A 17,089-nucleotide genomic window follows, 5' to 3' on the forward strand; every position below is an offset into this window, starting at 1 on the left:
AGAGTTGAGTATTTGAACATGTGTACTGTACATTTAGCTTCATAGGTCGCACAAGTTAATCTAAAGACAAAGATAATCTCTTTGAACCTGATTGAGGTAAGGCGTAACATTGCAATGCTGTATATCGCATGATTTTAGCAAGCGTGATTAAGTTTGATTGAGTATTCATTCATCCATATAGGAATTTGCTCAACAAAAATGTGAACGTCTTAATTTTGGTTGCGTATTTATCCCATAGCTACACCACTGGACCCCCAAACTCCACATCTAAGACTTTTGTGACCCAACGTTTTATGTGCCGAGATTGTTTTGTAGCCAAATCAAGATGATGCTGGTGCACTTCAATCTGGCTTGTCTTTTACTCGTTTAGTTTCTTTTCGTTATTAAAGACAAATATATGATTACAAAGATGATGTGTCCCATCTAAACACGTCTATAAAAGACGTTGATCAAGCATTAAGACTTTGTCCCACAACTCATTTCCTAATCAAAAGGTACACTAGTTTGCACAGGGACTATTTCTGTATAATAGACTTTATTAACAGCAGTCAATATAATACAGCTCAAATTTAAAAACAAACAGGTCATCCTTACCCAAACTTGATGTTTAAGTGCAAAAAGGTACAACATGATATACATTCAGCAGATAATCACAACTGAACATGAATGGTATTTGAAGTCAAAGGAAGGAATGGTCCTACATACAGTACTCCCAAGGTCGATCCGGCAGCAGTAATGGCAGAATATCAAATAAAAAAAATAACCTGAAGCATATTATATATATATATATATAATATCTCAGTAGGAGATATTATGGGATGTCATTCTCCTGGCCTGATAAAGACTTCCTTTTTTGGACAATCGGCTCCTTCCATTGTTGTGATCGCTCACTTCCCTAATCTAGCCAATGAACTCTGTAACACTGACCCGCTCCTGCATTGAGAGCCAAAGTGTGAACGTCACTTCCTGCTTCAGCACTGTACCAGAGATTTTCATCCGCCATTTATTTTCCCCATAGACATTTCGTAAAATGCTTATAAAAATAGTTTTACTGGTTCAAACCAAACGGTTCAGATATATTTAGAAGCAGGAGAGATGCATAGCATTTCACTCAGACCAAAATGTTTCAAAGAAAATGTGGGTTTAAAGAAAATACTTTTTCAACGTTTTTTTGTGCGTGCGAAATGTTCTACGGTCTCTCCCGATTCTAAATATAGCTGAACCCGTTTGGTTTGACCAAGTAAAACTATTTTTTATAAGCATTTTTACGCAATGTCTATGGGGAAATAAATTGCGGAAGAAAACCTCTGGTACAGTGCTGAAGCAGGAAGTAGACGTTCACTTTGCCTCTCTATTGCCTTGTGCAAAGATCACCTTGCTCTCCGTACCGCAGACTCGACCTTTCAAATCAGACTAGGAACGATTTAAGGCTTTTTAACTGACGGAACTGATCACATGATGAACAGTAAAAACAACCTCTCAAAAATGTCGCTTCACCAGTGCCAGTAGTGTTTCACTTTATTTCATTTTTATAGTACTACACAGAGAGTTTGTTTGTTTTTTCTTCAAATGACCGACTTCCTGTTGATCTGTTATTAAAAAAAGAGAGATTCCTGTCAAGAATTGAGAGTCCATGCAACATAAGTTTGGCACAGAAGGGAGAAGAGAGTTTGGTACCAAAGCAATAGTACAAAGGAATAACAATAATAATGCCCCATCTATCTAGAAACTATACAGGAATAATATGTCCATAGGATATTCTTCTACTCATCAAAAACATCTTGTATTGTTTTTATGACTCACAAATCAAAACGTGTGTACACACACCACTTCAAGTCTCAAATAAAGTTCAGAAAATAAAAGTATTAATAATACAAGAACACGAAAAAAAAAAGATTAGCGCACTAGCAAGCATCAACGAAATGTGTTGACGGTGGCGGGGGGGAAAAACCTGCACAGTCAATCAAAAAGATGGGTTTCACTATTATGTCTTCATCATGCTGGTTTCCAAATGTAAGTTGGAATATTATAGTACTTATGTGATCGTTTATGGTCATTCTCTTTTGGGTGAGAGATTGCGATGGCATGTGGAGAGAAACATTGAGGCTGCCTTGTTTGGATACTCGATTACAGGGTTTAGCTCAGTTTATAGTCCATACGGCAGAGATGGACTGCAACGCATTACATTTACATGAAACATCTGGATAGAAAAACGCATGAATCAAATTTCAACTAGTGTCCAGCAAATTCAAATGGAAATTCATTTACCACCCTTGGAAAAGCAGATAATTTAATGTTAAATTATCTAATTGGTTGGGGGGGGGGGGGGGGGTCGGAACTCAAGACAAAAACGCCTCTTCTATCTGGAAATCAGTAGAAAATCATCACAACCGCCGCCACACCATCACGGCCAAAACTCGCTAGCTGTAGCTAAAACTCACTAGCTGTAGCTAAAACTCACTAGCTGTAGCTAAAACCCGCTAGCTGTAGCTACGGTATCCTTCGACGTGATGTTGGCGTATCTACTGGATTTTCTCACGTCATCTTCAACCGCTCAACCTGCACGTTTCTCACTCACATGGCGGACTTTATGTCCAGCGGTCCTTTCTAAAAACAAAAACAAATTGTTTTTCGGGAAAAATACACCTTCCCCCACTCGCCAATATCACACACTACCTTACATGGACAGGCCAGCTCAGAGATCCCCCACACACACACACACACCCTCCTACACAACACAGGTTACACACCTCGAATAGTGGGCTCAGAGTGAGTCAGTGAGAGGGAGAGAGAGCCCTCCCCCTCCCATTTCTCTGTTCTACTCAAAAAGCCATCTGCTCCCTGGTAAAGACTCTCTCTCCCTTTTGGTGCCACAGCTCATACATTCACACACCTGAACTAGAAGGTCTAGTCTGCTGGACTAAAAATGACGACGGCTGCTCTTTCTCGTCGCTGCCCAAACTGCCTTTTCCTTCGATGATCTGCCGACCCCGAGCGCTCCCGGCGACTGTTTTGTTAGGCCGTGCCGGACTTAGCACGTTAGCATCGAAGAGCTCTGCAGAAAGACAACGGATAAACTTGAGTATAAATGCATTATGAACCGATATACAGATTCTATTTCTGTCCGCCTCGAAGGAGACTGGCGGCGGGCGACAGGGTTGAGAACACAGGCTATAATACAGTCAGTGACTGGAGAGGAGACTGACGGTGACAGAGAGGAGAACACAGGGGGGCTATAATACACGTCAGTGTTTGTTTGTCGGACACATCGGCGTGACTTGAGAGAGCTATCTGTGGTCCGACTGCTGAAGTGTCGCTATTCCCGGCGTAGAAAACCCCTCCCTCCCCTCCTCCTCCTCTGGACAAATTGAGCTGACGCTGTACGGCGTCAGCAAATCAATCACGAAAGTGAGCGGGAGACAACGAAAGATGGAGAGGATGAGGAGGACAGTGTGTGGGAAGACCCGGATCGGAGGTGGGGAGGTGGGGGGGATTTGGGTTCGGGGCGGGAGGGCGGGGTCAGTAAGGTAGGCGGCCTGTTGCCCTGCCTCGTACAGGTGGCGGTGGGGTTAACGGAGGCTTCGGACCCTCGGCGATAGGGTTGTTGGTTCCAGCTCAGCGGCGCCCCCTGGCTCATTTCTCCCTGTAGTACAGCAGGTACATCTTGAGAGGCTCGGGCAGCGGCAGGCCCAGCACCCGCTCTCTCAGCACGTTGACCTGCGGCTCGGCCCGCAGCAGCTCGCCCGTCTCTCCTCTGTCCTCCTCCTCCTCCTCCTCTTCCCGCTCCTCCTCTTCCTCCTCTTCCTCCTCCTCCTCCTCCTCCTCCTCCACCGTCTCCTCCTCTTCCACCAGCCCCCTCGCACCTCGCCCCCTGCCCCCCGCTCTCCTCCCTCCTCCTCCTCCTCCTCCCCCCCTCGCCCCCCGCCTGGCCGACTCCCTCGCGCCGCCGGCGTCCGCCTCCTCCTCCTCCTCGTCTTCCTCCTCCACCCTCCCCGCTGCTCCTCCTCCTCCTCCTCCGCCCTGGTTGTTGTTGCCGTCCAGGGGCACCGGCACCGCAGGGTGGCCCATGCCGCCCCCGCTGGCCACCACCTGGCGCGTGGCCAGCACCAGGGCGTTGCAGTGGCGCCGGTGGACGCGGCGCCGCTTGAAACGCGGGCCGTACTTGTGGAGGCCGGCCACCGCCAGGCCACGCCCCACGCTGAACGACGAGCCGCGGCCGCGCGGCTGCCCGTCCGCGCCGTCCGGCATCACCCGGAGAGTGTGGCGGATGGAGATGCGAGCCAGCTCCTGTAACGTCCGCACCTCGTAGATGGCTGCAAAGTGAACAGGAGGGATGCTAACGTTATTAGAGGGCAACAATAACACTATTGTTATTTCATGACCAAAACACTTCATGAAGAATGCAACTAGATTCGAATTTTGACAAATGTAAAGTATGGCTAACATGAATTTATTTGCATTTAAGCGCTCTTGGGCAGCTAGTGTTTTTTGGGGCGGGGCGCTCTGGGTGTCTCAAGCTGAAAAAAGTTAATCATTTGGAGGAAAAGCGCGCTGCTCGTCAATCTCACTCCTCCTACCTCTTCTGCGAGGGGGGGATCTTCAACCTCTGCTGCTGCCAGATAAGCCAATAATCTGGCTTTCATGTTTACAGTGCGAACACTCAACAACATCAAACAGACTAAACTAGCTGGCTACCGTCCGTGTGATCGTTGCGTCCTGAACTGTACTGCGTACGATCGCAGGGAAAAACAAAACAAAACACACACAAAGAAAACGCTCCGTGCGCTGTTTTTTGTGCGCAGTGGAAGCGCAGTGGAAGCGCAGTGGAAGCGCATATCACTCCAGTTCTTAAGTCCTTACATTGGTTGCCAGTGTGTCAGAGAATAGATTTTAAAATACTGTTATTAGTCTATAAATCACTTAATGGCCTAGGCCTAAAATACATAGCTGAATTGCTCCCACGCTACGAACCGTCTAGAACTCTTAGGTCAACAGGGTCCAGCTTATTAACTGTCCCTAGGATCAAATCAAATCACGGGAAGGCTGCATTTACCCACTATGCTTCTGCTAGCTGGAACAAATTGCCAGAAGACCTCAGATCTGCCCCAACCTTACTTACTTTTAAAAATAGACTAAAGACTTTTATGTTTACCGTCGCTTTTAACTGCTGACAGCTACTATGCAAACCCAATGAGTCCTCTATAAGTTTTAGCTCTTTCTGCAACTGCTGCGCCTGCTGCCTATTGCACTTTTTTATACTCTTTTTTTTTTAAGTTTTGTTGTGATGCTTTTAAATGTCCATTTTATTTCTTCTTTTCGTTTATTTTCCTGTAATACACTTTTTATACTCTTTTTTTTAAAGTTTTGTTGTGATGCTTTTAAATGTCCGTTTTACTCTCTTCTTTTCTTTTCTTTTCCTGTCAACCATTTTATGTGAAGCACTTTGAATTGCCTCTGTGTATGAAATGTGCTATACAAATAAACTTGACTTGACTTGACTTGACTAGTCTCGACACGATTTCCAAAGCGTTCTGATGTGAAAAACACAGGTCCTCCAATGTGCCTTTAGTCATGCATGGAAGAGGTTGAAGTGAGACTCACGTAACGGGACGGTCTTGGGTTTGCCATTAGTGCTGCTGTGTTTGGGCAGGACCAGAGGAGCAAAGGACACAGAGATGATCTTTTTGGTCTCCCAGCTGCTCAGCCCCGTACGGGTGATCTTGGTCAACTGGAGAGAATACAGGAGGACGTACGGGGTTATTACACCAGCACTGAAGTCAGGAGCTGTGTGTGAGTGCTTCTACTGCTCGTGTAGAGTATATTACATTTTCTAATTTCTCTAATGTGACTAAACATAAACAGCTGACTTCAATCAAAATTAAATCAATATGAATATGAATATTGTGAGACTTACTGTATAAATGTTGACAAAATTACAAAATTAAGACTGTTAGCTATTTTGAGATCTTGTTTCCACATGAAAAAACAAACTGTTGCAACTCGACTCCACTCGACCGCAGCATCTGAACACATTGTAGAATATTTCATTATTTAAATTCAAATTTTTAAATATTTTCTCCTGATTGTTGGTTGTGACTGGCATACTTGACAATAGCTTGTGCCACCATGGGCTGTGTGTGTCACCCGTCCCAAACCAGAAGGGGGGGGGGGGCTAAACAACCTGGGTTACCTGGGGCAGTGGTGCTCAATGTGGGGTCCAGGGACCACCAGGGACCACCATGGGGTCCTTGAGGGGGTCCCCAGTAAAGCGAGGAATTGTTCAACTTCGCCATTACTTAATGTACAATGAGTTAACACAGAATGTGGAAGAATGAGTGTTTTGATCATAGTTTATCTGTTCTCTCTCTACCTACATCCTATAATCATCATCATCATCATCATCATCATATATAAAAGTGAGTGAGTGGGCTCTGTTTGTTTCAATTTTTGTCCCACTGATGATGTCGCAACGTCTATGACATCATCAGTGTTGTCACAATATATATGACATCATGAGGCATCATGATGCCAACTCTGTGAGCGAGGCCTGACTAAATGGCCAGTCACATGGGGACAGGTATTCCGCTAGTTCTATATAGTCATGGAATTCTGGACAAAATCATAATCTAACAATAAAATCATATCTAACAATAAAATCATATCTAACGATAAAACCATATCAAACAATAAAATCTTATCTAACAATACAAAATATTGTCAGATTTGGGTCTGAGAGACTAAATCTGACCAGATGGGACACCCACCTTCTCCTCCAGCGGCAGCACCAGGATCCCCCCCACCTTCAGCAGGTTCTTCATGTAGTCCTCGTGCTCCTTCTGCACCCCCGCCCCGCAGTACACCCTGTCGTACTGCCGGCTCTCCGGAGGGATCTCCAGGCAGTTTCCCACCACAAAGGACGGCTCGCAGAACTCGAACCTGAAGCGAAGACAATGCAAACGCTGTACGCAAGCGGCCAACGAGTGACGAGTACCGTCAAATATTTACTGGAGACTACAGTTGGGAGACCCACTTGTCGAAGCTCTCGCTGGTTTTGATGAAATAGTCGAGCTTCTGGTAGGCATACTCCACCACATCTGCGTGTAACTCCACACCATGGTTTACTCCAAACGGTCCTGGAACAGTCAGCACGCCACAATGTTACATTCACCATATTGACACAAACACTGGACATGTCATTGTGATGCGATGAAGACAATAGTGTGAGAAAGGGCAGGCATATAAACATCATACTTTTGTTTGTGTGTGTGTGTGTGTGTGTGTGTGTGTGTGTGTGTGTGTGTGTGTGTGTGTGTGTGTGTGTTTTCTTTCCGTTTTTTTTTGGTCATACTCACAATAAGCCAGAGATGTTCACAAGTCATTTTTTGCAAGTCCAAGTCAAGTCTCAAGTCTTTGAGCTCAAGTCCAAGTCAAGTCTCAAGTCTTTGAGGGGCAAGTCCAAGTCAAGTCTCAAGTCTTTGGTCACAAGTCCAAGTCAAGTCTCAAGTCCCTATGGATGAGAGTTCTATCATCTGCTGCATGTCATCCAGTCTGCTTAGAACACTGCATAGCTCAAACTAAGGGATTCAAAGCATGTACTGTATTATCCTCACTCCTTTATCTATTATTATTATACTAAACCATGTCAAAAATGCAAATCTGCGTTTACCACCTACCCAATATGAGGCCGACCATGGTGCTGAGGTAGCCGGTGCCGCTGCCCAGGTTGAGGAAGGAGAAGCCGGGGTGGAGATCCAGAGCCTCCATCACCTCAGAGTAGATACATGGAGCAGACAGGTGGATGTTGCCATGCCGCCACGCCAAGTCCTGGCAACAACAAGAGTCAACGTTGAGCAGTTTCTCCGCACACCCAAAATGCCTACGAATCTCATTGTGCACCACTAACTGTGTCCTCACAAATATTATTATTATTATATTCACATGATGCAAATCACTATTAAATTATTCTTCCCAACCGCCATCAGCCTCACCAACAAGGCCCGTAAACCCCTTCCGCCAAGGACCTCACCAAAACTCAACTGAACAACCCCCCCCCCCCCCCATAAAACTGTAACTCATATCTAATTTAATGCCTGATTAACTGGGACTGTAAATTCATGTAAATTCCCTGCACATTTAATGCCTATTTAACTTAGCCTGTAAATTTCCTGTACATTCAATGTAAACTCTATTTAACTCAGACTGTAAATTCATGTAAATCCACTGCCTATTTAACGTCTATTTAACTCAGTCTGTAAATCTCATGTAAATCCAACGTAAATTCATATTTATTATCCACAGAACACTTCACCACTCATGTACATATTTTATATATATTTACTCGATTTGATTGCACTTGCAACTTTGTGATTGTCTTTAGTTATCTTCCTACTTCTTATCTCTCTGTATATTGATGTGACCGCTACGCTGCATACAGACACTAAGACAAATTCCTCGTATGTAACTTGCATACTGTGGCGATAAAAGTGATTCTGATTCTGATTCTGATTCTAAAGGGTGAGTCAGGAATAACTTGTCTCATCCGCCGCCATTTCCCCCCCAAAACCACTATGATCATAAATGCTGCAAACTGATGCTTTATGATTGGTCCCTGTAGGCAGATTCACTTGTCTCGTTCCACTCCACAGGCAGATTAGAGCAGCTTCAGCGACAGAAGAGGGAGGAGGGTCTTGCTCGAGGACACTTCAGCAGGGTGGGTGCCGTGGTTCCTCTCGCCAAGGCCTTCAGTTCCAGTTGAAGGACAGTCTCTCTCTACCCACTATGCCCCGCCCCCCCTGTTACATGATGTAGGCCAAGTGCAGAAAACAGTCCATTCTGTCTTTGGCTGTGTTGTTGTGAGAATACAAGCTTCATTTAAAAGCGCTGGCTTTCGTTTTAGCCCCACTATAATTATACATCACTCACCTTGTACGCGTTGTCCCGGTATTCATCCAGGTAATAGTCGGCCCGATCGATGGCACGGAAGGCCCGCTCTACCAGGTCCGAGCGGATGTAGTACGCCTCCTTCAGGTTGTCAATCAACTCGTCGTTGTCCTCGCCGGCACTCACAGCTCCGCCCATCTTGACTGAAGAGAAAGAGAGGAATGGGCATGCTTTATCATCAGGCAGTATATAAATGGGAGCTGGGGCTCTGTTTGTTTCTCTGTCTCTCCACTGTGACATCATCGGTGATGTCATAAATCTCACTGTGACATCATCAGTGATGTCATAAATCCCACTGTGACATCATCAGTGATCATTGATGTCACAAAAAAGAAGTGGGAGTCTGGCTTCAGACCCCCCGTCTTCAGCCATGGACAGCTGTATGTTGCCAGCGCCAGGACATGTGATCCAGCATTCCTGAAGTATGCCACCAAGGAGCAGCCAGGGCGAGGCCGCGAAGCGGGCGAGCTGCGTATGCGAGCCGCAGGGCCAGCTGGGCGAGCTGCAGTGCGGGCGAGCCTAGGAATCGAGCGCGCGTTGAGCGTGAGATGCCTAGTTATATAAAAGTGGACTCTATTTCAATTTTTGTCCCACTGATGATGTCACAGTGTATATGACATCATCAGTGATGTCATCAGTGACATAATTATTGACCAAAATCATCTTATGACATCACTGATGATGTCATAGACCCTGATGACATCATAGGGATTGTGACATCAGCAGTGATGTCATAGGCATTGTGATGTCATCAGTGATGCAAAGTTGGGCAAATGGTATGCTGCACATGCCAATGGAGGCCTTATCAAAGAGAGGCATCGATCAACAGCTCCACAATGAGGAGGATGGACCCATGGATTACATCAAGCTAGCCAGCAAGCTGAAGGCGTGTGAGACAGAGCAGGTGGGCTTCTACAGAAGTGAGCAGGCAGAGGAGCAGGAGTTCCTCCGCCAAGAGAACGAGAAGCTCAAAGAGCAGGTCACTAACCTCATGCAAGAAATTGAGACGATGAAGACGAGCCTGTACATGAGGTGGTACAAAGCCAATGAGATGGAAAGTCTGGTGAAGGCACTCCGAAAAGAAACCGAAGAGCTGAAAACGCTCCATGCACGGGAGGACTTGACAAACCGGAACCTCTTCAGGAGGAGAGGATTGAAGAAGAAGACTTCTGCTGAATTTGTCATCAAATACAGCAGCACAGCAGATGTGCTCTTCAGAAAACCCAAGAAGGCTTCCATGATGAGAAGATTCATCAATCTCTTTATCCGTCCGAGGAAGAAGAAGAAAAAGGAGAAGATGGACTCTGCTTGAGTTGCTTCAAGCCAAGGACCTCAGCACACCTGTGCTCACGCTCTTCCTCACACACAAGGGGAAAACAATCCAAAATTTTTCCATGTCACTCCCCTTTTCCGTGACCTTCATTGGCTACCCATCTCAGCACGCATCAAATTCAAGACTTTAGTACTGGCCTACAAATCAGTTCACTCCACAGCTCCTCCATACCTACAATCCATGATCAAATTCCAAACCCCCCCACCGTTCCGTTCCCTCCGCCCCTCCACCAGTGCATGCTGTCTCGCCCCTCCACCGCTTCATGGACCATGTATGCATCTTCATCAAGACTTTTCTCACACCTTGCGCCGAAATGGTGGAACGAACTCCCCCCCGTGATCAGAACCGCAGAAACACTACCCTCCTTTCGAGAAAAAAAACTAAAAACACATCTTTTTAGATTCCATTTGATTCCCAACTGACTGAACTCTTCATCCACCACCTATTCACTGTTTTTAAACACTGAACTGTGTGCACTTTTATATCTCGTTTCATCTCTGGTTGTGTTGTGAATCTGTTTTTTATGACTGTGCTGTCTATTCTGTTTGTCTGCTGCTGATTTTTACTGCTTTTCTATCTGTTTTATTGCTGTGCTGTACATAGTCTCTGTACGTCACTTTGGATAAAAGCATCTGCTAAATGCCAATAAAGTAAAGATTTTTACTTTTACTTTTAAAGATTTTTAAACATTTTCCCTTAATAAAATATATCTTAAGAATAATGCACCGCCTGTATTGTTTTCATTCTGTAAGTGGCTCTACAACCGACGTTGTGGATTCAAGACAGCTGGACACACAACGCTGTAGAGCAGAGGTTCCCAAACTTTTCAGACCAAGTACCAAATTTCACAAGTACCACTTCCCACTGTGGCTACCAACTTCCCGCCCCCCATTCATTAAAACAAAAATCACTGATTTCATCAGAAAGGCTAAATACTAGTAGGCCTCTGTTGCGAATCAGACCACAAATAACCAACACATAAAGTTAACACAACTGGGTCAAGTGGACGGGGCTACTACATAAGGTGAATACCAGGGTATGAAGGTATGAAGGTATGAAAAAATAGATAGCGCGCCCAAGCCTGCTGATAACATCCCCGGTGACATCACAAGTGCATGAGTGACATCACCGATGACATCACAATGGCTCGAGTGACCTCACGGATGACCGAGTGACATCACCGATGACATCCCGTGGCCCCAGTGGCCAGATATCATATTACGTTTCTTTGACGGCTTGATAAAACGGTCAGACCCGGCGAGGGGGGAAAGCCACCGAAAGCGCCGAGATGAGATTCACGGAGCATCTCTCGGTGCACATCACGCCGGAGTGGAGAACACAGTACCTTCAGTACGAGGCCTTCAAAGAGATGCTGTATTCTGCTCAGGACCAGGCCCCGTCTCTCCAGGTCACAGACGAGTACACGGTCAAGAGGTACTACGCCGAGTTTGAGGAGAAGCTTTTCCAGATGTTCGAAGAGGAGCTGACCAAGATCAACACGTTCTACTCGGAGAAGCTGGCGGAGGCCCAGCGGCGCTTCGCCACGCTGCAGAGGGAGCTGCAGTCGTCGCTGGAGACCCAGAGGATGAGCTCGGCCCAGGCCCAGGGCCTGAGGAGGAAGGGCCTGTTCGCCCTGTCGCAGCAGGAGCGATGCAAACACAGGAACATCAAGGACCTGCGGCTGGCCTTCTCCGAGTTCTACCTCAGCCTCATACTGCTGCAGAACTACCAGAACCTGAACTTCACCGGCTTCAGGAAGCTCCTGAAGAAGCACGACAAGATCCTGGAGACGTCGAGCGGGGACGACTGGCGCGCGTCGCGCGTCGACGTGGCTCCGTTTTACACCTGCAAGAAGATCACACAGATCATCTCGGAGACCGAGGCGTTGGTGACAACAGAGTTGGAGGGGGGCGACAGGCCGAAGGCCATGAAGAGGCTGAGGGTACCGCCCCTGGGAGCTGCACAGCCTGCTCCTGCCTGGACCACCTTTAGAGTCGGGCTTTACTGCGGAATATTCCTGGTCGTCATCGTCACCGTGGTCATCACAGGAGCTGTGGTGATCGATAGCGATGATGTTTGGCCTATGGTCCGGATCTATCGAGGAGGCTTCCTGTTAATAGAGTTCCTCTTCCTGTTAGGCATCAACACCTACGGCTGGAGACAGGCAGGAGTCAACCATGTGCTCATATTTGAAATCAACCCCAGGAACAACCTGTCCCACCAGCATCTGTTTGAGATCGCCGGTCTGCTGGGCGTGTCGTGGTGCGTCAGCTTGCTGTCCTGCATGTTCAGCGGCAGCATCCTGGTGCCCATGCAGGCCAACCCCCTGGCCCTGTACGGCTTCTTCCTCCTCTTCTTCATCAACCCCTTCCAGACCTGCTACTACAAGTCGCGCGTCTGGCTGCTCAAGCTGCTCTTCCGAGTGGTGACGGCGCCGTTCCACCGCGTGGAGTTCGCCGACTTCTGGCTGGCCGACCAGCTGAACTCTCTGGTGGTCGTCCTCGTGGACCTGGAGTACATGATCTGTTTCTACAGCTTCGAGCTGGACTGGCACAAGCGCGACGGACTCATCGGCGGCGGAAGTAAAGACGTGTGCCACTCGTACTCGTACGGCGTTCGCGCCGTGATCCAGTGTCTTCCCGCCTGGTTTCGATTCGTCCAGTGTCTGCGGCGTTACCGCGACACCAAGCGCGCCTTCCCTCACCTGGTGAACGCCGGGAAGTACTCCACTTCCTTCTTCGTCGCCACCTTCGCCGGCCTCTACAGCAGCCATGAAGCCGAAAAGCACGCCGACACCCAGATCTTCTTCTACTTGTATATCGGCTGTTTGGTGGTCAGTTCGTGTTACACGCTGATCTGGGACCTGAAGATGGACTGGGGCCTGTTTGACCGAAATGCCGGGGAGAACACCTTCCTGAGAGAGGAGATCGTCTACCCACATAAGGCGTATTACTACAGCGCCATAGTGGAGGATGTGCTGCTGCGTTTTTCGTGGACTTTAACCGTCACCCTCAGCCGAGTCTGTAACTACCCCAGCATCTCAGACCTACTGGCGACCATACTGGCCCCAATGGAGGTCTTCAGGCGTTTTGTGTGGAACTTCTTCCGACTGGAGAACGAGCATTTGAACAACTGCGGTGAGTTCAGGGCCGTCAGAGACATCAGCGTGGCTCCGCTCAACCCCAACGACCAGAACCTGCTGGAACAGATAATGGACCAGATGGACTACAGCATGAGTCCACAACACAGTCACAGTCCAAGACTCGGTGTTGGGCAAGTTACTTTCAAAATGTAATTATTACTAGTTACTTTCATTTGAAACTAATGGGTGACTTTACAATATTACTGTCTGTGTAGAGTAACTCATTACTTATTACACTACTTTTGCATTACTTTCACCAAAATAACTGCAGTAGCAGAATGCCATCGCCGTGCCGGAAGCATCCCGAAAAATAATTTAAACTCTTGAAGTCTAAATGTTATCCTTTTCCTTTGTTTGTTGTTATCTATAGTGGTTATTTGCATAAAACCACACAATTTGATTAGGAAATGATTAAATCTTTATTTAAATATGTTCTTTGATTTAAAAAATAAATGCATTTGTAACTTGTGTTACTTGAAAAAGTAACTGGTATAATATTACTGAAATCCTATTGATTATAAATTATATTACTGAGTTACTGCTTGCCACATGACCTGTGCAGTTAAATAGCCGGAGAATTGTTACAATTGGTGGGTCTACTCTAAAATAAAGAGCCTGGTCTTCTACCTGCTCTATTTGTAAAGCGCCTTGAGATAACTTTTGTTATGATTTGGCGCTATATAAATATAAAATTGATTGATTGGTTGATTGATTGATTGATTAAACTTGACCTGACTTGAGCCAACCAAAATTTCAGAGGCCTAAATTAAGCTTTTGGCAGCAGCGGGCTGATGTGTGATTTCTGCTGCAGTGGCTGTGGTGTTAAAAACAACAGCAAGGGTCAAGGGTCATGCCAAAGGACGGGAGGGACAAAGATCACAGCCAAATGCTTGCCAGGTCATAAAGAACAAAGGAGCCCGGCCATTTAAATATCACTGCTGGTCCTCCTGCGTTTGATGCCAGTTGGTTGAGTTTGAAGGGGATGTTGTGAGCCCATTCTCCTGAGAAAAAACAGACCTGGCATCCCTTAAACGCCTACGTGCAGGGAAGAGAATCAGGCAACCATGTCACATATCACCTCACCTCTATGATAAATGGCTTGTTAGGACTATGAATTCCTAACGCTAAGTAACCACAGGGTGGCACTGTAACCCATCCTCTAACACACCATTTGGTTTAGTAGGCTAGTAGGGTACACACTTCCTGCGAAATAATGCTACTGTATTTATATTTCACAAATCAGTTGTTGAGGCAATGAATGACTATGATCACTCCTTTATTTACATTGTTATTACGCATCAGCAGTCACACGATCTGAATTCACCGCATACATTGAACGTTCACACGCTGCGGCTGCTATCCCCCCCCCCCCTCGCCACCACTCAGTAAGCTAATTTTGTATAACCCATAACATTGAAGCAGATCTCGATCTAACAATCGGCGGATACAGATAACAATAAAATTACACGTTTATAACGGCCTGTACGTGCACTGGCAAGGTTAGGTGAAGACGGAAAAACAACCGCAGAATCCCGTCTTCTTTTAGAGAGGAGAAAAATCGAGACAAGAATGACAACACAACAGCAAGATTGCCAGAGCTGTAGCAACAATCAGCTAGCTATCCATGCGTCTACGCATTGACACCTGATCAAAGTAACGTTGTACCTTGTGGAAATGCGCGCTGTTATCCGCTGTCTTTGCGATTTTCCTCCTCCTCAGCCTTTTGTTGTTGGGGGGGATCCAGCCAGAAACACACCACTGCTGGATGTAAACATTCGGCCAGCTGACGTACTGACGTCATACGTAATATACGCAAAATACCGCTCAGCATTGGCCTACATGTAGGAACTCGACTGCCACTCAAGGGGGGTCGTTATTACCACAATAAAAACAGAACGCAAATGTTAATACCGGTATGTATCTCATGTTCCATACTTTATTATTAATTAGTAATAGCTAGTTAAATGGCTTCCCTCAAGCTTAAACACACACACACACACACACACACACACACACACACACACACACACACACACACACACACACACACACACACACACACACGTGTGTGTGTTATATATAGTTTTTCAACATGCTTAAGGTAATAATGCAACACATGCAAGCCTACCACACACATGCATATCTGAATGATGATGATGAATTATGCCGTCTGCAGTGGCCCTGTCTTGCAGGAACCTGGTGTTGGGGTCATTAGGGTGATTGGGTGCACCTGGGGCCTGGTGTGTACTCCTTGTGGGATTTAAAAGCCTAGAGTAGACCATTCACTCTCTCTCTCCCTCCTCACTGATGCACCTTTTTGGTTAATGTAGTTTAGTCATTTCCCCTTAGTTTTAGTTAAAACAATAATTTAGTATTAAAGAAAGTGCATTGTGTTACTTATGGTTGGATTTCTGGTGAAAATAAATGATTACCCTTTTGGCTGGGGACCCCCTGGAACCCCCTCAAGGACCTGTGGGGGCCACTTTGAGAACCATGTCTGGCCTAAACAGTGTTAACCAGCTCGCCAGATCATTGTTAAAAAGATTAGAGTGACATTGCTGCATATTGGCTCTTAAGGATGCTTTACACTTGAGAAACGGTTTCATGATTACTATTATTAGGATTCTTTTGAATGAACGTGTCCTGTGTACCCAATTTCTACCATACAGTACAAATATACTCACAAATATACAAGTAACTAGCCTCCACTCTCCACTTGGTGGCATATTCTATGTAGCTTCAAACTTCTCAAAGACACTAAAGCCAATTCTAATCTAGAGTAGATTCAGATGCATTAATACATTAATACAATACTTTAGTGTGTGCCAGTTAGGCTTTAATAATAATGACATCAACTTTATTGAATTTGAGCTATACTTAAAGTTCATGTCTTGCTCTCTGCTCTACCACCTAATGACGTTTGCTTTAACCAGCAAGAGTCATTAAAAAAAGAAGTCATCGTCGCTGAAACAGTGTGCAGCCTGAAATCAGTCAGCAAAAACCAGCCAGTAAAAAGGTCATACTGTAGTTGTCAGTGTGTGTGTCTGGTCCAATGTCTCTTGTTGTGAGCAGTTTCATGTAGGAACTAGCTAGCAGCTAGCGGGTGTAGTTCGGTCAAAAGAAAATAGTTCCTCCATGAAACTGCTCAGAACAAGCTCTGTGGATTATCTTGAGTAACGCGGTCATGATTTCTGGAAAGAAAATTGTTTGTTTATTAACTGGCCCCTGGCCTTCTATCATTTCACGAAAGTGGCCCCCGGGCAAAGCAAGTTGAGTATCCCTGCAGTAGACCATCCTCACACAGTAGACCATCCTCACACAGTAGACCATCCTCACACAGTGCAGACCATCTGTTTCAACATACTTTTACTTTACTTTATTTCATTTGGCAGACGCCTTGCTTTATCCAAAGCGACGTACAACAAGTTATTTACAATAAAAAACCAGCAAGAATACAAGTCAGAGACTAGCAAAAATAGAACAATATAAACAGTAAAACAAGGCAGTGACAGGATCAGAACAAAGGTCAGTTCATGAAGGAATCCCGAAAACATGAGTTTAAAGTTAAAATTCCTAAACTTTTTTGGTGTTTCAAAAGAGAACATCTGTAAACACGTGTGTCTGTAAAGGTGACAACTGGAACATATCAACCCCCGATGTTAAAGTCCTCATTT

The 17,089-nt window shown here is 45.8% G+C and overlaps 1 protein-coding gene and 1 pseudogene across 2 annotated transcripts; one reads left to right on the plus strand and one right to left on the minus strand.

The window, feature by feature from the left end:
- Window positions 1-516: 516 nt before the first annotated feature.
- Window positions 517-15,187, minus strand: pcmtd2b (protein-L-isoaspartate (D-aspartate) O-methyltransferase domain containing 2b). Its single transcript, XM_083656345.1, has 7 exons — window positions 15,081-15,187; window positions 8,923-9,083; window positions 7,674-7,824; window positions 7,031-7,133; window positions 6,765-6,936; window positions 5,602-5,728; window positions 517-4,313 (listed from the first exon to the last, which is right to left on the minus strand). Exons 2-7 carry the CDS (start codon window positions 9,076-9,078, stop codon window positions 3,634-3,636), a joined length of 1,389 nt encoding a protein of 462 aa, XP_083512471.1. The 5' UTR covers window positions 9,079-9,083; window positions 15,081-15,187; the 3' UTR covers window positions 517-3,633.
- Window positions 11,562-16,497, plus strand: LOC310794933 (xenotropic and polytropic retrovirus receptor 1 homolog pseudogene; annotated as a pseudogene). The gene is made up of 2 exons: window positions 11,562-13,546; window positions 16,488-16,497. The product of its transcript is annotated as a xenotropic and polytropic retrovirus receptor 1 homolog pseudogene (transcript).
- Window positions 16,498-17,089: the final 592 nt, after the last annotated feature.

Source organism: Poromitra crassiceps (assembly GCF_964638095.1).
Source record: "Poromitra crassiceps genome assembly, chromosome: 20".
Taxonomy (NCBI): Eukaryota; Metazoa; Chordata; class Actinopteri; order Beryciformes; family Melamphaidae; genus Poromitra; species Poromitra crassiceps.